Genomic DNA, 25,821 nt, shown 5'->3' with positions numbered 1-25,821 from the left:
ATTATTTTATTCCTAGCTGGCATTTGGTCCTTCATATCTGGAAATGGAAAGTCCTTCAGAGTTGCCAAAGCTTTTCCTTTTTTGAGCATGATATTTTCAATCTCACACAGAGTGTAATTTTTTATTTTCTCTTTTGATAAATCAATGTCTGATATCCATTGTTTCTTCTATACCGATATAAGATATCTTCTCTAAGAGCATGATGATGTTTTTTCCATAATTTTCCAGGAAATGATCGATATCTCGCACTTCAACATTAATGTCACAAACAGTTCACGTAACGCTTTAGGACTTTGAAATCCGCTAGCCTCTTTCAAAGCATCATCCCACTCGCTGTCATCATCAAGCAAACCTAGTGCCCCATTGTAAATTAAATTTAATAATTATATATATATATATATATATATATATATATATATAATATATATAAAATGTTCAATATATAACGACAATCATGAAAATGTTCAATGGTTACATTCTAATGGTTTGTTACATGCCTACATCTGTTGCGATATTTTCAAGAATAATGACAGTGGCTCTGTCTTTGCCCTTGTTAATATACTTGAAAATATATTTTATCGACCTCGCCTTATTACAGTGCTCAACATTTATGTGTGCTTGAAATTTCACACACAAATCGACATTATGTGGTATCACCCACCTATTGTCCAATTCGTTAGTTTTATCAAAAACTTTAACCGTGACTTTACAACCATTGTTTCTTCTCCTATAAATAGTGAAGTCATTGTGATCAATAGACGTCTCACTGCAAAAGGCCTTAGGATAGTGTCTAGAGCACTTATTTTCCAACATACACCGCGAGCTTGAATTTAAATCTCCACAGGGCCCATGCATCATAAACTGTGTGGCTGTTGCATATGCAACTTTATCTTATGGGTCTGGAAAGCTCTGCTGATATTAACTTATTGATCTGAGCAGAGGTCTTTGGCATGGCACTGTTATCCAAGAAAAGCAATATATGAGCATGTGGTAAACCCCTCTTCTGAAACTCTATTGTGTATATTATATTGTTGCATAACAAAAGTGGGAAAGCATTATTTCTCTAGCATAGTCAAAACTTGAAAAAGCAAATTGAGTGGAAACTTTGGTGTACGAAAGAAGATTATTATTATTGCTTCGGAACAGATTATATACGCGTCTGTGTTTTTTTTTCAGCTTTGAATCCTCTTGTCGAATTTAGAGAGATGAACGTATCAAAGCAATATGGAATTATTCTTGATCCTAAAGTACTTGACATCCTTCATACAGTTCATAGGACCAAAGGGGTACTCAAATTTAAATTTCTTTTCTATAGTATGTTTGTAACCATATATAGTAGCAAAGTGAGCTGTTGAGTTAAGTGAATTATTGATTTTGTACTTGAATAGAGCATGTTACTCTGGTGTTTAAGATTTAACTATACTTCATTTTTTTGATAAAATGCATGTGGCAGAGCATATTATTCCATAGACATTTGTTCTTGGTGCACACACCCACTAAAAATATTTCTTCAGATTGGAAAACCCCATTATGTAGTCCACTACTTGCTGATAAGCTTTTCTGTGCAAGGTCTTGCTTGGTAGTGTTAGCAACTACATTGTGACAAATGCTACTTGTCCGGTTACTTTTGTGAAAGGTGTAGCAATGTCCAAGCTATAGGTTAGCTATTTGGAACCATGGATAAGGGGTATGTACTTAATTTGTGATGCTTGTGCTGTTAAAAGGAATTTGAGTGGGAAAAATATACAATTCTAGAGAGGTTGCAAATTTAAAAGTAGTTTTTGAATTTAGTGGCCTCAACAGTTTATTTTAATTGGAATTTCTCTGTAAGTGCTTTGATTAATTTATTTTATTGACTTAAATGATTTTGTTAAGTGAATAACTGTCCAGTCACATTCTCTGAGCTGTTCAACAAGTCTTCCCAACAGTTCGTTATGTCCATCAACCACCAAGCAGACTGGAAGAAGAACTAACGCAACAGGTAAGAAAGAGGAAGAAAAACTCAAGAACAGTGATAGGAGGAATCAGCATGGTTCAGAGAGTATTAATATAAAAGGGGGGGAGATTGAAAGAAAGCAAGCAGGAAAAAGTGGCAGTGAAATGATAAAGACGATGAAAGGAATTTCCATTGGTGAAAGTTCAGGGATGGGTCTGTCTTCAGTTGATGTTTTCTCATGAGTAAACCTTTAGTTACTTTGTATCCACTGATAGTCTTTCTTAGCTTTTCCAATATCCATGTTCATTTTTTGTTATAATGAATGATACAAATTCTTAGTCAAAATAGAAATGTGTAGTGGTAGGGTCTCTACTCGGCCCTTTTTTTGTATCACAGTTATCTGTGAAACACTTCTTATGTTTTCTATCATATGTTGAATGATTTAGTCAGAGAATTTTCTTGCACAATTGAGACTCAAACTTTTGTCATGTAATCTAGTAAAACGTCCAAAATTAGGGGAACTGGAATGGAACTAAAAATAATGTATATATACATGACTGTTAATCCCAAATGGAACTCTGCTCATGCATTTTATAAACTTAATGTGCAGAAATAGGCAAAATAATTAAAAATAAAGTCTGACCTGCCCAAGCTTTACCGAAATGTTTACGCCGTTGCAAATTAGTTATTAACTCGTGCAGTTTAATTTCGAATACCCAAGCAACAATTTCAGGGGCATCTTCAGGTTTTAGTCCCTTAGAAACCTTGTCCAATGCCATTTGAATTTCAAGCCACTTGGGGTTGCAACTAAATGTGGTGAAAATATCAGGAATTCCAGCCCATTAGAAATGGCTATGGCACCCTGATAATTTTGTACCATATATCTTGGACCACCTGTAAAAGACAATGGTAAAACTAATCATTTATCATTATAAATTCATCTTCAAAGGTTGCAAGTGAGTTTTGGGGATTTAATTTAACTTACCTGTAAAAGACGATGGTAAACCTAATTGCCTACCAACCGATGCAGGTTTAGTGTTCCTAGAAATAACAACATCAACCAAACCTTGGTATAGGTCAGCACGAATCGTATGTTGGTTATTTCTAACCCACGAAAGCCTCATTTCCTCAGCAGCAGTGTATACATCAACCCAAAAGTGTTGCTTCAATCGGCCACCTCTAAATATTGTTAGTATTTCATTTGCTCTCATTTGCATTCTAAAAGCATAATACTCTCTCATGGTAACATGTTGTCTTTTACCAACTTTACTACCATTTATGTATTTGATTTCAGGTCTATACCCATCAGCTCCATCAAGAAATAAGAGAGGGTATTGCATTGACATAAAGCTTGGAAAAGTCTCATCGATTCTCTTCAAGTCATATCCTTTCTTGTCAACAACAACGTCACGGTGACCTTGAGATTCATCTCCATTACCAACAATGAGACCAACTACCTCATTAGAAGTTGGCAAGTTGTATACTCTTCCGTCAGTCTGTCTTGTACTAATGAGTCTTATACTAACATCAGCGATTTCCGATTCTTTAAATCTATCTCTGGCCATTCTCTAACTCTCAGCTATTCTATTGTTTTCATTTAACATTTCAATGAGTCATGCTATAATGTTTGGATCCAACGGTTTTTTATTTTCAATCTTCTTACTAAAAGAGTTTAATCTCTTTTGCACTTCATTGGCTGTATCATATACGTATAACTACCCAAATTTAGGAATCTCACTTGTCATAAAGAACAAAAACCAAATTAACTCGTAAAGGACATGTAAAAACAGAATTATTAAGAAAATTCAAATGTCAATTTATTTTCTCCATTGTTCATTAAAGAAAATTATACATACTAAAACAATCGAATATTTTAAAATTTAAGAATCTAATATTTTGAAGAGGGTTCTGCACTTCATTGGCTGTATTTATGTATAACTGGCCAAATTTAGGAGTTTGACCTGGAATTGGTAGCAAGGTTCCAATTTTGTGATGATTATGCACATTGATCTTATAAACATATGGTCCATTTCCATTGTTTATTTTTTTTTATCAACCACTCTTCCAGTTGATGTGAAGGCAAACATCGAGTTATACGCCCGTATATTTTCTCTATAATTTGCTGACCTTATACCGTACCACTTTCATAATCTAGTAGTTGGTTTAGGAATGGAGGTGCGCTGCATCAGCCAGAACAGGAAGTTGAACTTTTCCGTGTAGGCAACATATTCCAAACTTTGGTTTTTTTGGTTTGTCTTGTTCTTCCAACCTTTTCTTCATACCATAATATTGCTCCACAAAAAGAACACACACAGTTTGGTTCTCCAAAATTCCTCGCTTCTTGAAAATTTCCTGTGTAAAAAAAATCAAAATAACACATAGTTAACTTTATTTTTCCTGCAATTTTTACATTCTAAATATCAAAATAACATATATTTAGATTCTTACTTGTATGTTCATTTTCTCCAAGCATCCTATCTTCATATGAATTGCCTTCTTCATCACCATCTGATTCACATCCACTGATTTGTGAATAGTAATCATAATCTATGAGCGAATCAAAATAGTTTCTTTTTCTCTTGAGGTTTTTTTTTTTTTTTGGATGGGAATTTCTTTCATTAAATCCTTCTTTAGTTGATTTTGCAAATCACCAACACCTAGAGGTCTATTCCTCTTTTTTGCTAAAGAAGACATCCGATTAGATCGATTAAATTTACATTCTTCTTTACTTAGTACTGGAGTACTAAGAATTGGTGTTTTTGCCAAACAATTTTCTGGGTCAGATACGTTTGTTCTTGATCTTCTTGAATCTCTAGGTTTGGTTGTACTATGTGCTGCTCTGCCGCTATATGTAGTACATTTTGTTGTCCCTCTTGCAACCATATTAGAACTGTACGTTACATAAGACATAAAATTATTATAAGAACTACTAAAATTGATTAAAACAAATATAATAGTTATCAATAAAAGCAAAGTAAGAGGCATTGCACGTAAACACTTGTCTATATGTAGGTTGTATATTTGCTTATGTATGTGATTTTAATTTGGGTATATGTGAACTGTGAAGTCTGTTTTGGCTTAGAGTATTTGTTTAAGGTTGAAAGGCCTTGTTCTTTTGGTCTGGTAAGAAGTTAGTCTTTGCTTATTTTTTTTTGACCTATCTTCTTTCCCTAACAATTCAACTTATCAAACATAACATAAAGAGAAAACAATCTAAAGGAAATAGTAAGAAGAGTACTTGATTTGGTGAACAACATGCAGGTTTTTGGAATGTGAATTAAAGGAAAAATAAATAGAGATGGTAAGGAGGTGAAGTAAAGGAAAAAAAAAACAGGAAAAAGAAGAAAGAAAAGAGACGGTAAGGAGGTGTTTTGGTTGAGTATGGTAATAGGTTTTCAGTTGAATATGTATAAGGTAATAGGTTTTCGATAAAATATATATGGTCTGGTGATTTCACTCTGGCTACTTTATATTATGTCGAATACAACAATTCTGGCCCAGGATCAAATACTTCAAATAGAGTTACATGGCTTGGTTACCATGTCATAGATGCCACTGATGCGATCAAGTTCACTTTCTTAGAACTTATAGTTGGGGACGCTTGGTTACCTCAAACTGGTGTGCCTTATACTGGTGGCCTTGTAATTTGAACTTCTAGAGGCTGATTAAACGTTTACTCGATTGTGTTTAGGTGCATTCTCACTTATTGCTTACGATATAAATGTTGTCTTACGCTTAAAATAAATAATAACAAACACTTTCACATTAACAGAAGCCTTTATCTTTAGAGAATTTGATATCTGAAGATAAATGTTGTCTTAGCTTTATATTGTTGCCCATCAATGTCACCTATGTCCAGAAGTTTCTCTTGTGCTCATTATGTAATTCGAATGTCCTTTCATCTCAAGTTTTGTTGGTGCCCTTTTTAATGATTATTGTCGCTAAGTTCACTTCAATTGTTTATACTCTTCTCTTCTTCTCATGCTTTCTTTTGCTTTCCAAATTCTATGCGTATTCTTAATTTTCTTAGTGCAGGAAAAATTCTTAAAACTGCTATGTTTTGTGCAGCCATTTCCTTCCTGTTCTTCTTTCCCTTAAAATGCATCATTATTTGCCTGTGATTTCTTCACGCCTTTGACACAAACATATCAATAATTGCACGCCATGTAAACAATGCCAATTTTCATTTTAGAGATCATATATATACATGTAGCATTTAGAGCATTCCATGATTATCAGGAAAAAAAATAGTGCACTCTGCATCTGGAAGACGCACTAAGATCTGTCAAGATATCATTGGCAAGTATATAGAATTCACAAAAATAAGTTCTAGATAGTTATCACTGAAGAGGTCTCTAATACGATAGAAGCCTTGTTGATAATTTACAATACAATATAAGTACCAGCCCACTATTACCAACACTAAACAGATTGAAGTGTATTGCAATACTATTAAGAATAGATTCACAACTCCAACTGCCTTCAAAAGTCTTGATATTGGTCGCATTTATAAGCAATTTATAGTATCCTCTCACTTGCGTGGGTTGACAACACCACAACTATCACTAACTTTGCATCTTCATGGGCATAAAATCAACTAGTTGCCAATCGTATCATCTGCAACAACAATTCCTTTGCTCCTGCATCAAGTAATTAATAATAATAATAGAGTTAGCTTCAAGTTACACCTCAACTATTACAATGCATCGTGGAAGTCTATTTCAAGATGAGCACCCAGGTCATACAAAGTCTCAAGATGGGTCATTCCAGTAAACATATAGTTTATTGGCATACTTATCACATTGTGGAAGACCTTGAATCCTTTTGACCTTTGATGGGTCACAATAGCTTTGATTTGCATGTTGTCCTTTAACTTTGTTATAGTTGCCATTTTACATACTTTTATTATTACAGTTTCAATATTAATGCAGAATCTCGTGTCCATCTATTTAATTAATCAATGGCACCTTTATTTTAACTCTATGTGAATCTGTTTCTATCGAGAACTCTTAGGCAACTATTATGTGTTTCTATTATGCTGTTAAAGCTAACGTCTAGTAAATTAGTAATCCACTTGCCACTAAATTTCTGCACCCCTCAGATGCATTGTGTTATAATGCATCCTTATGTGTTTGTAATGATGTTTGCATTATGTTTTTGTTTTGCGAGTAGTGACCAACATAAGAGTTTAGTTCCATTGGTTGAATTCCAAGCGATTACTTGGCAATTTTGTTTTCAACTTTTGGTACATATTATGTGTTTATTTGCCTACATATCACAAAGAGCAAAACCATTTTGTTCATATCATAATATAAACCCCAAGTTTCATGACCTACATGTAACAACAGTACAACGTCAAAATAATTCTTTGTTAAGAGTGAACACTCATATTACACATGTTAAGACTAATATTCTTGTGTGTTTATTTGCCTACATATCACAAAGAGCAAAACCATTTTGTTCATATCAAAGATAAACCTACATGTAACAGCAGTATAACATCAGAATAATACTTTGTTAAGAGTGAACGCTTGTATTACACATGTTAAGACTAATATTCCATTATTGTATGTTAAATTCTGATGCTGCATTTTGGTATACAAAGGCAACTTCATGGAAGAATAAGCTATGTTTAGGTTGATACAATTATCATATGGGGTGATTACCAAAAATTATATTATCATATGACCCAATGCTAGATGCAGAGGGGTATGACAGATCGAGCTTAAAATGTTATTTATTTATTTATTGAGGTGTCATGTTGTTGGTTTTATCGTAAAATAGTTTGAGAGTAGTATGGGGTTTTTTTTTCTTAGTAAGCTTTAGTGTTGTTGGTTTTCTTACAACATAGGTTTTGAATAGGTATGGAATATATTTCCTACAGTCTTGAATAAATATGTTCAAGCAATAGTATAGATAAGGTATCGACTAATTGGTATATGAACCCTCTCCCCGGCCTCTTGACACAAAGTAGGGTGTTGGTTGACATATCCACATAACAGTCACTCACGTCATTTCTTTTGCTTTATTTGAAGTAATTAATAAATGATTACATACTCAAGATTATCAACAGCTTTGACCAGGACAGAATAGTAGACAATTTGCACACACCCACCAATGCTTTCTTCAACTTTGTCAATATATGCTACTCTAAGAGATGGATTACTACAAGCAAAGCCAAGAACTCAGCTTATGATTGAAATGAACACGATTTTGAGAAGAAACTTTACTTTTAGTATATACAATTATTTTACACAATTCTCAATGATCATAAGGAAAAGTAAACATACTTGACCATTATGTTTAGAATATCCTTTGCACGGCGGTCCCCTCGTTGCTTTTGGTTTCCATAGTTTTGACATGTAGCAACATATGAGAATTTCATGTCAGCTAGAGCCTCTAATTGATCAGAAAGAGATATCTAGCTTCTCCGCTCTTCCTCTGTTGGAGCCGTAACTGCCTTGTAGCCTTTTTGAATTTTTGTTACACATATGATAGGATACATTAGAAAGTTCTACATAAATCCAATGAATTTAGTATATGCTACAGATTCAGCTCTCTTGTCTTACCTTCTTCCGAAGCCATGTCGAGGAAAGCTTGAAGCTTCAAAGCCTTTCTATAGTACATCATACCTCTGACTACAAAACCGACAGATTTCATCAGAACATAAATTTTAATACCAAAACAAAATGAGCAAAGGGGGGCAAAAAAGCCTCTGATTGAAGCCTTAAGGAAAGAAGAATCATGTAGTTGCCTGTTCTACTCAGAGTTTGGCCTCGTAGGAAGACCCAATGACGAAGATGCAAGACATTCTCTTCATATTCCCAAATCTCACTCGTTATTGCATTACCATTATAGAAAATGCATTTATTTTCATTTTCAAGAGACAATTTACTCTCATTCACTGTTTAGATTCATCTTATTACATTTTGTCTGAGGATAGATGATAAATTAGTGAAATTTTCAATTTATGTTTCTTGCTATTTATGGATCATATTGCTATTGGTAAAGTAGTAAGTGTCTAACAATCACAATAAGTCGCGTAACTGATTTCTTATTTCTTCATGATAGTTGTCTAAACATATTCAGAACACATGCACACACTACAAAAAGAGAAGAATCTTTCAAACTAATAATCACACTGGTGTAATTGCCAATAATTGAATCGGCTTTACAGGAAGGCCTTAAAAGGCTCACAGTATGCACTGGTGATACCGCACCATTGGCGGTAGCTGCACCACCTGATAATCAAGGCAACAGTTCCTTCAATGTTTGTTCAGAAAATTTGTGCAACAATCTATACAAAAAGTTCCACCTACACAACCTGATATTTTCCCAAGCAGACTCGAACTCTCAGCTTTATCTTCAACTTGAAAATTACTAAAAAAAGAGCAGAAAAGAACATCTTGCAATTTCCCAACTCACATGTGTTAATGATTGATTATAACAATACGAATAGACCTAAATATATCTAACCACAAATAAAAGGTTCTCAAGCATCCAGTCACCTGCAACAAATTTTCTGATCTTTTGACACTGATTCTTCTTCGTTTAGATACAATTTTTTTGCTATTTTAAGTTTCTACTGTTGAAGTGAGAAACCAGGAACAAATGTATAACCAAATGAGCTTGAAAGTGCAACATGATGTATCATCACTTGAATTAGGTACAATTTATCGTACTCACCAAACTCCCCAAAAGTATCCATTATTTTTTGACACTGTATCTACCCATTTATATATCGCTACAGGCATTCATTTGAAACACAAAAAAAAAAAAAAAAAAACAAAAGTTTTAACCATCAGAAAAGGCCAACACAATTGGTCATTTTTTCAAATGCAATTTACAGAGTGGAGGGTCCTAAATATCCTTTCTCATGGGTGCTTGGGCGTTAAGAAATTAATTCCACACCATGGTCATTAAAACATAACAAAAATGAAAAACTTCAAATCTAGGGCATTAAATCTTAGAGACCATTTTAACCAATTTTCTATAATCATCGGGCTTGAAGACAGACAGAAATCAATAAGAACACCATAACTGAAAACATGAGATGGTCTCTCCAGGCTATAAAATGGAGAGGGTGGCAACACTATCTCATGTCAGAGATAGAGCGAACGATGTCAGAGATAGAGCGAACAGGAAAGAAAATTTACTATGGAGAAGAATTTTAAGGTGCTATTAATCCTTTCCGAGCTTTGCCATCTCGCCGTGACAAAGCCCACTCCATTTTGATGAAATCGATTAACCATGGTGTGTAAGCACTTCTACTATTATTTATTTGGTCGGTGATCGCTAATGTGGGGTGGTTGAAATAAGGTTTTCAGTAGAATGTGTATAAGGATTATTTAATTTGTTATTTATTTTTTTACTTTGAGGAGTCCATATAAATTTAAGAATAGATGAGGGAGATTTAAACATATTTGGGGAGGTGTTTCTAATTATTAGCATCTCTTCTTTTTTAGGAGCCACCAATATTACTCGGGGTGCAAAATAGAGCTATATGGTGAGGAGAGAGAATGTGCGCAAGCTTTTATATATATATTTTGCCAATTTTTAAATTGTAACATTGTTTGAGTTTTTGACATGGAATATAAAATAAAGTCTGTACTAAACGTTGTCCAGATTCATAAACTAGAAGCATGGATGTGTACGCAAGTCAAGGACTGACACAGTTACGTCAGACTTAGCAAACCCGAACATTACTGACATTCAGATCAACATGAGAAACTATATCCATGTATAAGAATAAGGATTTCAATGGATAGATGTGAGAAAATATGTATGACAAAAGATTTCGCAATGCCAAGGTGTGATCATTTTTCAGTGCAAGTATACATGCCTCCAACGTGCTCTGAATTGAACTGTGCTCACCACCGAACATTATACCAAATGTAAAATCTAACTGATATTTAAACTATTCCTAAAAACCAACTCATGGGGCTGCGCCAATTGTGATGTCTAAGAACATTCTTCAGATGATTGATCTCAGATCACGCGAGTTAATGATCGTTAATGAAGATGAATGGTAGAAAAGTAGTTTGAATGAGATAGAATTGAAATGAAACCAAGGTTTTTATTTATCAATAATGGAGGTTTACAATCTCTCTGATTCTCTCTTTCTCTCTTCTGTTTCTAATAATTTTCTTGGTAATGATTGAATAAATCCTTTTTCCTCTTCATCCAGTCTTTATATAGTGTCCCTAGTTAGCTTTGACCCAATCAACTCTTGACACGTGTCCATTGTCTTCCTTCTTCCTTTCCCGCTCAATACCTGCAAATGTTTGAAATAACCACAAAATATACCGAGATATTGACCCTTATATCAATATCTCGAGTTTTGAAATATCATATAATATTATTTAAAGGCATGATATTTGCCCACTACATCGCCCCATCTCAAAAATTTGAAATTTCACACCAAATTTTAACTTTTCGAGAAAACGGTTATATCATCTAGGCCCAACCAAAAACCTGGTCCATATTTTTTAATATAAAAATTTGAAACAAACCGTTTCTTTTTCCCTCATCTTTCTAACTTTTTTTATACGCTACTTCGCAAACCAGAACACGGTTTATTCCCTTCGTCTCCAATTCTTTGCAAATTTGTGTTTGTTTTCTAGAAAAAAAATCCACTCTTGCAAGCAATAAGGTACGCTCCTTACTTCCTGCACTTGATTAGTTTCTCTAAAACACGCATTGTCATAATTACTTTGAAAGAAATAAAAACGTCAGTTTTAGGGATTTGAAGACTCTTGAAATTTGAATCCCTTAAACCTGTGTGTGTTCATGTTATATAATGGTAGATAACACTATATCATGCTTTAAAATATTTAAAAGTTTGCATCTTCTCATACATAATATGATCTGACCATATAATTTATTGACCTATTGTTTGTCATGTCGGATGTAGTGATAAGCAGAACCCTCATATCGCTATTTTCGATATACAAGCTGTAATATTGACTATGTGCTACATATATTAAACCGACGATACTAAAAATACCTCTGTCTCCATCTCTTTGTTTATAGTCCTCTTGATGGCGAGTGAAGACACCCTTTCTGATGTTAGTACTAGTGGTGAAGATACTCCTTCTGACGATAGAAGCGATAGCCATAACCTTGTATTTACTTATACTAGAACATATCGACCTCAGACTTCCTGGGAATTAGATTTTGTTGTAGAAGGCATTCCTTGTCATCCTTTTGCGACTACTGCTTCCGAATCTGAACACGATACTGTTGAAGATACAAGTCGATGGAAACATGGTCTTAGCCTTTTTTTTTTTATCAAACGGCCTAATCTAGCTTTAATCCAGGCCGCCTATTGAATTCCCCATTCCCTTTATCTCCAACACTATGTTGGTACTCATACATACCAAATGTCAGAGTGGTACAAAACAAGGCATCATCGTCACTGTTGGACAAATCGTCGCTGGGTTGAGATTTCCTCTAACAAATCTCGATCGTGAAGTGTTAAACCATCTTAACATTTCCCCTTGTCAGGGTATGGGTAACTTTTGGAGGTTGATGTTTATCTGTAACTATTACAATAGCCACCTCTCCCCAGAAAAATATGAAGTTAATAGAATCAAATTATCCGACATCCTTATGCATTATAAATTCTGTGAAAAGATATTGGATACTTTTACCACAAAAAACATACCAAAAAAGATATCAGGGGTATCATCCGCAAGAATCGTAAAAGCGATAAGGAATGAACCTTGTATCTTATCATAGTTTTAGGTGATTGGGAGAGTGCCGATACTGAAACCGTTCCTCCTCTGAAATATATAGTTTTCAATTCTTCAAGTATAACTATCCCTTTTTGTTTGTTTTCAATATCCATATATTGGAATTCCAATCTGACCCAAACCTATCTATCTCTTTTTCAGTTCTCCTCCCTCATTTTGATAAGCCTCGTGGAAATTCAAAAAGTACTCCGATTCTTGGAAGGAATTGATGAAGAAATTACTGCTAAAATTGGAGCTGATAAAGAAGGCAATCCCAAAGATGATATTCAGCTTCCAGAGATAAAAAATTATCGAGCTCCTCTTTATGTCCTCAAAAGTCAAGCACTTCAAAAAATGGGTCAGTCGCCAATTCCAACTCAGTCTCCTTCAGAAAATCCTCTAGATGATCCTTCTTTTCTCTTGTCCTCCTTCGCTTTGCATGAACTGCCTCCTAGTTTTCCCCAATATTTTTTTGATTACTTAAATAACAATCTTACAATGACTCCAAATCTTTTCCCCCAAATTAAAAATGAAGTTCCTAACTTTTATCAATATCCAATTTTACAAAATATATTTGATCATCATATTTTATTGTATACAGATATGGCACCTCGACTGTCGGTGAACCCAAATGTTGGTCGCCAATTATCTGATAAGGGAAAATAGAAAGCTGCTGAAAATATGTCGGCCAAAGCTCCACAGGACAAACACGTACCCTGCCCCTCCTTCAGACACTCATACTGCTTCTTTTAAGGACAAACATCCTACTCTTCCCAAAGATAAACATCTTGCTCCTTCACAAGATACCCATACTCATTCTAGTTCTAAGAAAAGAAAAACTACCTGGGGGGAAAGTGGGCTTGCTGCTGGACAAACTCTTGAATATATTCCCTCTGCTGATACTAGTCACCTCTTCAAACTTGTATTTCATTTGATTGATGGAAGCAATGTTCCTTTGTATATCAAAAATTGGTGTCGATATCCAAATAGATGGTCCATTGGATCCAATGTTCCATCATATTGAGTATATTTAGGAAATTTGAACTTCGATGGAATGGGCATCTTCTCGACACTTTGATGTATTGAATTTCTGCTGACATCATCTACGAGTCTTTTTATCAAAGCTGAAGTTTTTTCGAGAAGCTGGTTCCCCAACTGCTTTTGCATCATCTCCTGTATCATCTCTTTGGTGATGGGTTGTGGTATCAGAATTTCAGGTATCGGCGATGCTTCTGTGATTCTTTCATTTCTTGCCGATGCCTTTTCAATAAAGTGACTAACCAATTTTGAACTACAAGCCTCATCCTCTTCCCCCTGGAAATATTTTACAACCTGATTCGGACTTCCATTCTTCATCTCTTGATTCTCCTTAAGTAATATAGCATTTTGTTTTTCCACTTTCCTTAACCTCTTCAAGACTTCTTGAAGTGATACTTTTACTTCAATGTTTTCTTCCTGATATCACTTGCTCACTAAAGCTCTTGTATTTCTTGTTTGTGATTGATTATCATTATCCACTTGCTTGTTATTTGCTCTCTTCTTTGGAGCCATTATTATTCATTTCTCACTCTTCTTTCACGCTTCTTTCACTCAAACTTAGAGAACACTTCAGATTCTAAATTGAAGAAGAAGAAAACTCCAATTAAATTTTCTTGTTCTCGATGCACAGACGACGCCAATATGATGTCTAAGAACAATCTTCAAATGATTGATCTCAGATCATGCAAGTTAATGATCGTTAATGAAGATGAATGGTAGAAAAGTAGTTTGAATGAGATAGAATTGAAATGAAACCAAGCTTTTTATTTATCAATAATGGAGGTTTACAATCTCTCTGATTCTCTCTTTCTCTCTCCTATTTCTAATAATTTTCTTGGTAATGATTGAATAAATCCTTTTTCCTCTTCATCCAGTTTGTATATAGTGTCCCTAATTAGCTTTGACCCAATCAACTCTTGACACGTGTCCATTGTCTTCCTCCTTCCTTTCCGCTCAATACCTGCAAATGTTTGAAATAACCACAAAATATACCGAGATATTAACCCTTATATCAATATGGGTTATTTAGACTTTGGTCCTACTTATTTAGGGGTATTTAGGTTTTAGTCCTAAAATTATCGATTATTAGGCTTTAGTCCTACTTTCATCTATTGACCTTGAGTCGTCTCAGTTGACTGTGGTCAAACTATTTTATAATAATATATTTTTCATTTTTTATCAAAATGGCCAAACTACCCTTCAGCGTACCACCATTGGATCATTTCTTATTCGCATTTCTTATTTAGAGTTATACAGAATAAATAATTGCATAAAATCAAATCAGAAGTCATCGATTCCCCCGCAACTAATTTAAACACAATATATACAATTTTTTTTTAATAAACCATCATCCACTCTAAAATATTAACATATCAAATGAATGATCTAAAGATCTACAACGTTATCTCCAGATCTTCATCAATAAAACTCGATCAACATTGCATATATCAGATAAGCGAAGCAAGAACAATTAACTCCAAACAGATCAGATTTAAAAAAGCGAGTAAAGCCAAAATTATTTAGAAGTAGAAACTCATGTTCATCTCAACAGAAACAAAGATAACATCACCCCATTGGCAAGACTTACATAACATCAAAAGACAAGATCCATAACCTAAACCAACTAAATCCCAGATCATACACTAAATCTCGATGATCTAAGAAAGTCGATTCACAATCAAGAACGACAAATGTGCCTTTTACAAGTTCCGGATTGAGATCCAACCTTCTCAACGTCATTCATAAAATTCATACCTTCAACAACTTGCCCAAACATAACATGTTTCCCATCAAGCCAAGCAGTCTTATCAAGATGGATGAAAACCGAGATCCATTAGTTCCGTGTCCGGTGTTAGCCATTGAGAGAATTCCAGGCCCAGTATGTTTCCTAACGAAATTCTCATCAGCAAACTTAGCACCATAGATTGATTCACCACCTGTTCCATTCCCAGGAGTGAAGTCACCGCCTTGACACATGAAACCTGGAATCACATAGTGGAATGATGAGCCCTTGTAGTGTAGTGGTTTACCGCTTCAGCCTTTACCCTTTCTCCTGTGTAGAGGGCACGGAAATTTTCAGCAGTTTTCGGGACTACGTCAGCGTAGAGTTCCATCACGATATGCCCGACTGGTGCCCCACCGACGGTCATGTTGAAAAAAACTTTAGGGTTTGCCATCTTGATTTTTTATTTTATTTTTTGGTTTTATGAGAGAAGACGAACTGTCGAACAAAATGGGGGGAGTCTCTCTATCTCACCTATTTCCTCGAGATGCGAATAAGAAATGATCAAAAGACTTATATAATTTCATCCCTCACAGTTTGACACATGGTGTTAAAAAACAATTCAATATAAAGTAGCGTGTCAAGCACGCTGAAGGGTAGTTTGGCCATTTTGATAAAAAAATGAAAAATATATTATTATAAAATGGTTTGACCGCAGTCAATTGAGACGACTCAAGGTCAATAGATGAAAGTAGGACTAAAGCCTAATAATCGATAATTTTAGGACTAAAACCTAAATACCCCTAAATAAGTAGGACCAAAGTCCAAATAACCCTATCAATATCTTGAGTTTTGAAATATATCAAATAATATTATTTAAAGGCATGATATTTGCCCACTACACCAATCATTGCCAATTGGTTTTGAGTTGGATACCCAACAATACGTTATCTCCTCTTTGTTTGTCACTTAACATGTTATATAATTGCATAGAGAGCCATTTACATAAATGTGGTAACTATATTACAATGGGATGGGTTCTAGGGACATATCTTATCTTAACACGTAAACAAACTCAAAATCGTTAGGGCATTTATAAGTTTTGGATTAGGCTAATTTTTGGTAGATATGATTTCCTAACTATTCTAAACATTGTCACAAACAATCAAAAAAGTCAAAAATTTCTAAACTTGCCAAATATAGTATAAAAAATGGTGAAAATAAACGGTCTAGAATTAGCCAAATTTTGTAAATTGCTAACTACATGTGGTAAGTTTAGAATTTTTTGATTTTTTTTAATTATTTGTGACAATGTTTAGAATAGTTAGGAGATCATATCTACAAAAAATTATCCTAATCCAAAACTTATAAATGCCCTAATGATTTTGAGTTTGTTTACGTGTTTGTTAAGATAAAATATATCCCTAGAACCCCTCCCTATTACAATATAACATCTAGAAGAAAAAAAGTTATACTCCTGAGTCGCAACTAATTGCGGGCCAAAACTGCAACACTATGGATATGTCTTAAATCTAGAGAACGCAATATATGAAATATCTGATAAGAAGAAAATTCCAATGAAAGGGAATATCTCATTCTATAACAATCTTGAGAACGAGTGGGAGGTGGAAAGTCAGACAAGAGAACACAGACCATCTGAATCCAACGTCAAGTCGGTCCCATTTATCTTCTTAGAGATTTATGGTATCTAATGAATGCTATTTTCTAGTGATTATCCTAGGTGACCAGATGCTTTTCCAATCTGAAATAATGTGGGTACACTATAGGACACTATAGGAGTTTATAAAAGATGTGTAGAAATTTATAAACATTTCAAGGGCAATCTACCTGCCATAGGTTCCATGACTACCGCTCCCTGCATGAGAGTCATGCATAATTATGTATGTTTTTGGTAAAAAGATTTTGTGGTCCACCAAATTTCACATTAAAGGAGAGGGAGTTGTTTTCCTAATCGTTCTAAAAAAATCGGTCTAGGCACCAATTTTTTTTTTTTTTTTTTTTTTTTTTTTTTTAATGATTAAATGTTGAAAATTAAAAGCCCGTGTGGCTTAAGATTTGAATGAGTCTAAAAGACTAAAGTCTAATGTAAATTATATGTCACTATAACAAAGAGAATGTTTTTATATGAAGTCGATATTTTTTAACTATTACGCATTTTTGTAATATCTTTGTTTGTGTTTATTTTTTGAATTATGGTAAATAATTTTCTTCATTTCATATAGTATAGGTGTGTATTACTATATATATTAGAAAAAAGACCGCCTAGCGCCTAGCCCGTCTTGGTACTGCCTAGAAGGCCTAGGCACTAGGCGCTCTCCCACCGCCCGACTATTGCCTAGCGTTTTTTAGAACACTGGTTTTACCTGCAATACATGATCATGTATGTGTGGCATCCTCTCATCAAAAGGCTCTACTATAATTGAGAAACCCCGGGTGTACATCCCTACAAGTGTTGCAAAGTCACATATGGTTTGGATGTGCAAAAACTCATCTGTATCAGTTATTTCCAGTGTCAACATGAGGGAGTGCAGACGATCATAAAAAAAATTCATCATTTTCTGATCAATTCCAGCGTGGGCATTGATTGAAGCAACGAAAGAAACATGCCCCTCTTTCTTTGCATTCTCAGTGTCCAGCACAAACGTGAATACAGATCGACCCTCGATCCTCGTCCTCAAAGCTCGCTTCATAGAGACTCAATTATGGCAATTGATCTGACTAAACAGTAGTTAACCGACCTAAAGTCTTTGTCACACGAGCTAGCTCCATAGTGACTCGCTACACACGAACGACCTCTATCGAACATCGATCTCCAAGATTCTCGCTTGCACCAACGGACAGTAACGTAAGTCTTAAATACCATCATCAAGACTGGAGCTTCAGGCACGATTCCCCATAAATGTCCTTAACTCATCATCATGGCGCGCAAGTGACCTGAAGACCTGGATCTGACCTGATGCGCGCGAAACCGGAGGCGCTAACCCCTTGCCTATATAAAGAGGATGAGGAATTACGTCTAACCTGATTCAAGTTCCCCCCCTCCCGCCCCAGAGAGAACTTGATACATAGGCAGTTCGTCCATACGAACTTAGTCAATACCATATTTACACATCATCTCCCTCACTTTCTTGAATCTATAAGGTAAAACCAAATATAACCTTTACAACCCCCAAAAAGAAAAAGAAAATGTGATCAAGAAACTTATTTCTATGTCACTTACTAGGTAGATTCCCTCTTTGTGCCAAACCATCAACAAGCCTATTGTATTCTGCACGTAATCTCCCGCCATCAGTTGCCTTCAACCGTCCTACCGTGTCAAACATATTAAAGAACAGTTTAACATTGTACAATGAAACTAAAGTGTCACTCAATTCATTCATAAGAAAAATGAAACAACTCAATCTCAAATAACATTATGCATTATAAGTATCTGAATATTAAGCAGTACCATCAGTTTGTCCCTCTAAAATTGGTAGTTTGGGTCCTAACGTTTACCTGATTAAATGAATATGATGTTGAAATCTCAACAAGCTGAGTTTCTTGAGACTTCCAGTGGTATCCGAATATGATCTTAGAATTAGTGAGTGCTAGAGAAAAGAGGGAGAGACCCTAATTCAATCGTCGTGTTATGTTTGGAGAAACGATGGAGTGAGGGCCAAGGAAACCGCCTCTGTACTCTTTCTGCATTGTTGGACAAGAAAAAAGGAAAGGTCCAGCCTCTTGACCTTCATTCATGATGTGTAGAGTTACATCCACAGTCGGGATATGGGAAAGTTGTATTGCTAGGCATATGGATACAGTTACAACCCTGACAGATCATGTCCAGCCGTCATCATCCAAATGCTAACTGCTACAGGTACAAAAACAAAATATTTCTTGATTTCAAAAACAACATATTAGCAAAGAAGAAACAAAACCAAACTCAAGCATAGAGACATACCTATCAATCTCTTGAGCCATCTTACTAAGGTTCCTCGTAGCACCTTCAAGAGTCTGCCTTCTAACACTGACACAAACATTATCAATATTATGTGCTTCATCAAACACTTTGCATTTCCTGCGATATAATCCCAGACACCTTAGGATCAAGCAAATACTGATAACTATAAACAACCACGAACCATCCTCCTCGCCAGATAATACGTATAAACCCCAGCAGGCAAAACATAATTATCCGACCCCATCCTCGAACACAACTAGCAGTCTGTTTCCTACACCCAGCGTCAACCGAAAGACCAATAGCTAGAATCTAAATGCTTAACTTGGTACGTATAAAGAAGACGAAGTTTTCTCCATTTTGTGAACGGTATAATAGTTTCATAGGTGTTTGAGCTTTGGAAAGTGAGTAAGCACTACACCATATCTGTTGAAAAAAGACACTTTTGGGTGTCGTATGGTGACCCATTTTTTTTGCAGTCGTTTTTTTTCTACAACACTTGACATGTTTCGTTTTTTATTTTTTCATTTTTTTTTTAAAAAAAGGCCGAATCAGGGCCAAAAAAGGCCCCTAGCCCAAAATCTAATAAATCATGGCCTAATAAAGCCTACTACATACAGACAATGCCCATGTCAATTGAGCCCAATTCTTCCTTAGCCCAAAATCTCTATAGAAGCCCAAATCAGAACAAAGCCTACATATAGAGAATGCCCAGTACAGACCCATTCAATTGGATCAATTTCTATCCTAACACAAAATCTCTATAGAAAGCCACATACTATAACAAAGCCACATACAGAGAGATAAGATAAAACAAGATGATTCAGATATTCTGCCAATTCAACTAGAAAAGAACATGATGCTTTATATTCTGACAAAAATCTACTAAATCATGGCCAAAAGAAGCCCAACACATAATTCAACATATAAGAAGGGGCTTTATATTCTGACAAAAATCTACTAAATCATGTGTCGGTTGACGCATTTTCAATACCATTGCAGGCATAACTACGATCCGGGATAGGCAAAACATTTCTACCCAGAGGAGGCTTTTGCAACTCCATGTCCTGCCTTTTTGAACATTTAAAATGCTACAAAAAAGGGGAATCAAAACAAGACACACAACCATCTGCATCAGAATCACATAATGTATAGCGCAAATATAGATACGTCGTTTAATATCCAATGCATCAAAAAACAAAACATATTATTGGCAACAAAAGTCCACAGTGTGTATCTCTTTAGGTAACAAAAAACATGAAATCTCAACTAAACAAAACTATTTAAGGTCACAGTATTCGGAGATTTCTAAGTATTATTTCAACTAAACAAAACTATACCCGAGATTATGTGGATCAGATGTGCCACTAGTATCTGATAAAACATAAAATGAATAGTTTTGCCTACGTTTAAACGATGAAACTCAAACGCAAGTAAAACTAAAACTATTTTTTGATGCTAAATTGTTTATCAAAGATTTCTACTCTCGATTCTATTGAAATAGAGTTGGAGTAAAAGATTCGTTCCACTCCTAGTTCTTTAGTATTAGCGTTTTCTAAGATTATCGGTCCTATCCAAAGTTAATGAGAGTATGATGGGAATTATACTACGGTGAAAATTATACTAACAAGATATGATTTTATACGACTGCTGAATACTAAATTGATATTATGATAAGGAATTAGGGGGGATTGATTCCACCTTAACTCGACTTAATTAACTAGCGAAGATTCGTCAGAATCCGAATTGCAATGCTTTCGCATAGCAATTGGGTGTTCCTAATCTCTAATTGTTCATGGTAATCTCTACCAACTAACAACTAGCATGTGAAGCAATCAAATCCATTCTCATGGTGAACTAATTACTTTTTAGATTGGAATGGAAAATTATGACTATTCTACACTAACAACAATCAAGCTTTCATCAAGGCTTCCTCAAACCCCTCTAATGGCGGTTTAGCCTAGAGTCATTAAACTATCATTTCCAATTGAACTTAAACAAGACATAATATTAAAGATTGTAAATTTACTTATTTTATCTAATCAATAATAATCTAATGATTCCAAATGAACTAAAACAAGATTAAGAACTAATTTAGAACTATGATTATGATTTAACTAATTATGAAATAAAGACAACTAATCTATGAATTCAACAATACTAAAACTAAATAAGAATTTAATCAATAAACTAATCAAAATTAAAAACTAATACTTTATTATAAAACTAAATATGATTCTAAAATAATAATCTACTTGTTCTAACAGTAATTAATATGAAAACTAATTAATTGAGTCTAAATCTAGATCTAAAACTATATGCTAATGGCTACTTGCTACCTAAAGCTAAGAATGCTTAAGAGTTAAGTCTTGTGTCTTGAAATGGAGGAGACCAGATCCACATTTTCGTGCATGGGCCGAGGAGCCATGTTTCGGGCAGGAAAATCCAGCCCAAAACCTAATTTCTTCAGTCCACATAGGCCTTTTCAGCTGGATTTGACTTCCATAGACTTTTTGTCTACTTCTACTCCTCTGATTGGGTCAAGGCTTCGACCATTGGAAAGCTGATTCCAAGTTGGTCGTTTTGACATAAGGTAGGCCCGATTTCGAGGTCTGAGCCCAAAGATACGGTCTTCAAAAGTTCTGCTGACTTTTGTGTGCTGTTTCTGCCCGCGTTGACTTTGACTTTTCAGCTTTGACCGGGCTTTACAAAGGCTTTTTCTCCTTGAATCTTGGCCTTTAATCACAGAACTTTTTAGCAACCAACCCTTGCTCCTTTATCTTGCCAAAGTGACACATTTATGCACATAATTAACTTCAATGCCTAAAATACATAAAATCACGTAATCAGCATTAACTCTTATTTATTACTCGCATAATTGGTCTAAAAGTATTATTATTAAGGGGTTAAAACTACAGTTTTGGGCTCTTATCAGTATCTGAGACGAAAAATAAATTTTCTCAAGGCGTACATCAGACCAATTCCTAGTATATACAACACTATGTTGCAGGAGCTAATTGTTCAACAACATTTAATGAGGTACAAGAAGACATACTGTTATGATGTTGTATTTGCTCTTGGTTTTGTTACTGTGTACGATAAGCTCATGGAAGGTTACACGAGTAACAAAGATAGAGAAGCTATTTTCAAAGCATATATTCAGGCATTAAAAGAGGATCATGAGAAATACAGGTTTGTGGACCATTCTTTATCAATCAAAGAATCATTAATTTTGTAGATAAGAGGTTATTATCTAGTCATTTTATATACGTTGAAGGTTGGTGTATAAGTTTATATGATTCATTGACATCATTACGAGCATCTATGAGAACCATGATAAAGTGTATGGACTGTTGACATGCTGTTAATTTCAACTCTTCTCTAGAAGTCTAGATTAGTGAATATACTTCTTATATATAGGTTTTCAGTATATTAACATGTATCAGACAATGATGCATTAGTTGAAATGATCTAGATTGCTTATCTATAATGAAAATCCTACATCAAAGAGATAATCACAATACCATGAGATCACCAAGATACACGAATTTCCAGCCATTGAGACTTGCACGAACAGCCAGGTCCATGTCCTCCACTGCTGTCCGGTCCTTCCAGTCTCCCGCCTCATTAATATTTTTTTGTAAATTTTAAGCATTGGATTTTATTTTAGTCATCGTGGAATTAATAAGTAATAGTAAAATTACAAAAATCACAGTTGAACTAATCGCTGAATAATTGGTCTGTATGCCGAGAAGAACAGATATCTGCACTGATCCTTAAGATGAATGTAAAACACGTAAAACTCGATTTAAATGTGACAAGAAGTTAAATTGATACGTACCTAGAAACGCTTCAGTTCCTGCTGCAGTCTATATACAAAATAGTTTGTATGTTTTCAGTATCTCCCGGAAGTAGATCTTAAACAAATGATGCTTTAGGGCAATTAACAAGCTCTTCAGCTGATTCAGAGATTGCTGCTATCTGAAATAGAAGAATATCAATTTCAATTTAAGTAACTATTAAAATTGAAAACTGAGTATGGCATGGAAGACAGGATCGAGGTTCTTTTTAGTCATAAACTTTTTATTTCTCTCTTGTTATAAGTAAAAAAATCAGTCCATGGATTGTTGTTTATGCGTAGTGTGTGTCTTTAGAACATATGCTAAGCATCAGTAACCTTAAGAAAGATGCTTGTGGTAAACATTGCATGTGTGTGGGAGAGAGGGGCGACTGTGGTGTCTATACTGATGCATGATCATTGTGAACTCTAAAACTTCAACATAAAGTTAGAATGGTTATGCTATACCAAAGCCACATAAAAGCAAATGTACAATGACAAATAAAGGAGTCGCTATACATTTTTCAAATTAAAAAAAGTGCTACAAAACACTCCATCAGGAATAAATCCAAGAGAAAGAAAGTCCTTTGCTAAGCCGACAGAGTCACAGTTAACATAATGCACAGGTTGAAAGACATTAGATCACCATTGTTAAAAAATGGAGTGAAATAGAATATCATGCGTAAGAACAAAATTGAAGGAAGACAAGACAAATTCACAGAGATTTTCATACGAAAATCTATAGATGAGGGCATTAACAAACTACGAAAAGGAAAAACAAACCAAATGGAGATCAACTGATTTGTGAGCTGAAAGATTTGGCATGAAAAGATAGTGCTTAGACCCACATAGGAAACATTGTGCATAATTAATGTAGACATTATGTCTTCTCAGCCATAAAAGATTCTCTAACCTTTGAACACCTGGCCTAAGGATGCAGCCGCTATTGGTTCAGGGCTGATATCAGCAAATATTTGTGAAACCGAAACACCCAATTGAGACTCAATAGACTTGATAGCGATATGGGTCGGAAATGGAGGTATTTGATCCTAGAACGGACAATTTAGTTCCAATTGCAGGCCAAGGGAAAACCATCCAACAAAAGAAACTGCAGAATCTATTGCATATTTAAAACGTCTGAAGTAGCAAATTGGACAACATGACTATATACCTGTAACTTGGCAAGTTCATGGCAACAAACAGCTGGTAATATATCCGGTCGAGTACTCAAAGCCTGCCCAAGCTATCAAACCAAAGAAAGTATATATTACCGAGACGAATCGAAGAATAACCTGACTATTCAACAAATTAACTTGTCATTCCCAATAAATTATATATATATATATATATATATATATATATATATATATATATATATATATATATAACTGAAACCTTCTAAATGGGTAGCAACAATGTTAAGTGAAGACCAAGGTAATTCAATTGTAAGTCAGGGAAAGAGCCCTCTTTGACAACCTTTCCTCCTTTCCCTGGATCCCTACTGTCTAGCATACTTGTTGTGCTTATCCACAAGATAAGGAAACATTATAAGCTAACAAATACAAGGGGAGTGATCCTCATTAACTCCCATATTACTAAGGTAATTTATCAAATAAATACTCCAACTTTACAAAGAAATACAAATGCCTTCTGTTAATGGAGTATGATAAAATAATTCTCGCTGTTAAAATCAATAGATTACAAGTTACCAAACACAAAACTTTCACTTAATTTTTTTATTATTTAAAATAGATATTCCCCAAAGCTCCTATGTCAAGACACCAAACAAAAAAAATTCTCACTGCTAAACATCATCAATAATATTACAACATTACACAACATGATTGCCTAACAAATAATAGTCAGCAATATCATCACAATGTTGAATTTGGTAATTTTTAATTTCTAAACTTTTAATTATGCATCTAGGTTCCATTACCAAATGCAAAACCAGCTGACAAATCAATGAATCACTAATTTCGAACCTGATTACAATACTACTCTGTTTAACTAATTTCGAATCTGATTACATGTTTGAAGATTATATGAATTAATCATTGACGGATTAAAAAACGTTAAAATCTAAACGAAATCGCTTAACAAGATAGTTGAAACAAAGAATTGAAATTACCTGAAGAGATTGTAGATTTGATAAAAAGAGTGATTTGCTGAACATAGTGATTTGAGGATCGATCAAATATTATGAAGATTTTGAGAGTGATTTTGAGAGCGAGGGTTTTTTCTTATTTTGGTGAGATAGAACGAAAGAGTGAAGAAACAGGTTATTTTTTTGGGACCCTTTTTCTATGGGTTATGATAATGTGATCCGACGCTTAGGGGGAGTTGAACAACACGTGGTGGGCGTGCTCACAAAAGGACAAACCAAGAGCGTCGGTAGCCTTGTCTTTTCTTTTTAAATCTGTGTAGTGAAGAAGTAATGAGTGAAAGAAGGGCAATAGTTTTTCCAGTACCAGTTGGCATTAGACCAGGGATTGTTCCTCAAGCTCTTGAAAAACTCGTCAGTTTAGCTGCTCGTGATAATTCAATTTTATATTCTTTCTCAATGAGTATGCTTGAAGTTTACATGGGTAGTCT

General features: G+C 34.7%; 1 protein-coding gene, 1 long non-coding RNA gene and 1 pseudogene across 10 annotated transcripts; 1 reads left to right on the top strand and 2 right to left on the bottom strand.

The window, feature by feature from the left end:
- Positions 1-789: 789 nt before the first annotated feature.
- On the top strand, positions 790-2,444 carry LOC147493852 (uncharacterized). Of its 2 annotated transcripts, none has more exons than XR_015198795.1 (3): positions 790-990; positions 1,177-1,687; positions 1,891-2,444. It is a non-coding gene; the product is annotated as an uncharacterized LOC147493852 (long non-coding RNA). The 2 variants fall into 2 exon arrangements; XR_015198794.1 differs by having other exon boundaries at positions 1,177-1,286; positions 1,570-2,442.
- Positions 2,445-15,385: 12,941 nt separating this feature from the next.
- LOC147493851 (peptidyl-prolyl cis-trans isomerase 2-like) lies at positions 15,386-16,096 on the bottom strand (annotated as a pseudogene).
- A 5,492-nt stretch (positions 16,097-21,588) lies between these two features.
- Positions 21,589-25,613, bottom strand: LOC147493850 (uncharacterized). Of its 8 annotated transcripts, XM_086566152.1 has the most exons (6): positions 25,358-25,613; positions 24,398-24,469; positions 24,140-24,275; positions 23,230-23,369; positions 22,913-23,011; positions 21,589-22,211 (listed from the first exon to the last, which is right to left on the bottom strand). In XM_086566152.1, exons 1-4 carry the CDS (start codon positions 25,400-25,402, stop codon positions 23,353-23,355), a joined length of 270 nt encoding a protein of 89 aa, XP_086422278.1. In that variant the 5' UTR covers positions 25,403-25,613; the 3' UTR covers positions 21,589-22,211; positions 22,913-23,011; positions 23,230-23,352. The 8 variants fall into 8 exon arrangements, 4 of the variants coding, with proteins under 4 accessions (XP_086422278.1, XP_086422277.1, XP_086422279.1 ...); XR_015198790.1 differs by lacking the exon at positions 25,358-25,613 and adding an exon at positions 24,622-25,319 and having other exon boundaries at positions 22,913-23,369; XM_086566151.1 differs by having other exon boundaries at positions 22,913-23,369; positions 25,358-25,612.
- Positions 25,614-25,821: the final 208 nt, after the last annotated feature.

This window comes from Coptis chinensis, chromosome 6 (assembly GCF_015680905.1).
Source record: "Coptis chinensis isolate HL-2020 chromosome 6, ASM1568090v1, whole genome shotgun sequence".
In the NCBI taxonomy this organism is placed as follows: Eukaryota; Viridiplantae; Streptophyta; class Magnoliopsida; order Ranunculales; family Ranunculaceae; genus Coptis; species Coptis chinensis.
Note: the sequence above shows the minus strand (reverse complement) of the source record. Positions and strands in the feature narration are given on the sequence as shown.

Excerpts from the sequence above, each read along its gene's own strand:
- LOC147493850 (XM_086566152.1), bottom strand. The coding sequence starts at position 25,402 with ATGTTCAGCAAATCACTCTTTTTATCAAATCTACAATCTCTTCAG. Across the intron at positions 24,470-25,357 it reads CAAATCTACAATCTCTTCAG|CTTGGGCAGGCTTTGAGTAC; the intron begins GTAATTTCAATT and ends TTGGTTTGATAG. Across the intron at positions 24,276-24,397 it reads ATGAACTTGCCAAGTTACAG|GATCAAATACCTCCATTTCC; the intron begins GTATATAGTCAT and ends TGTCCGTTCTAG.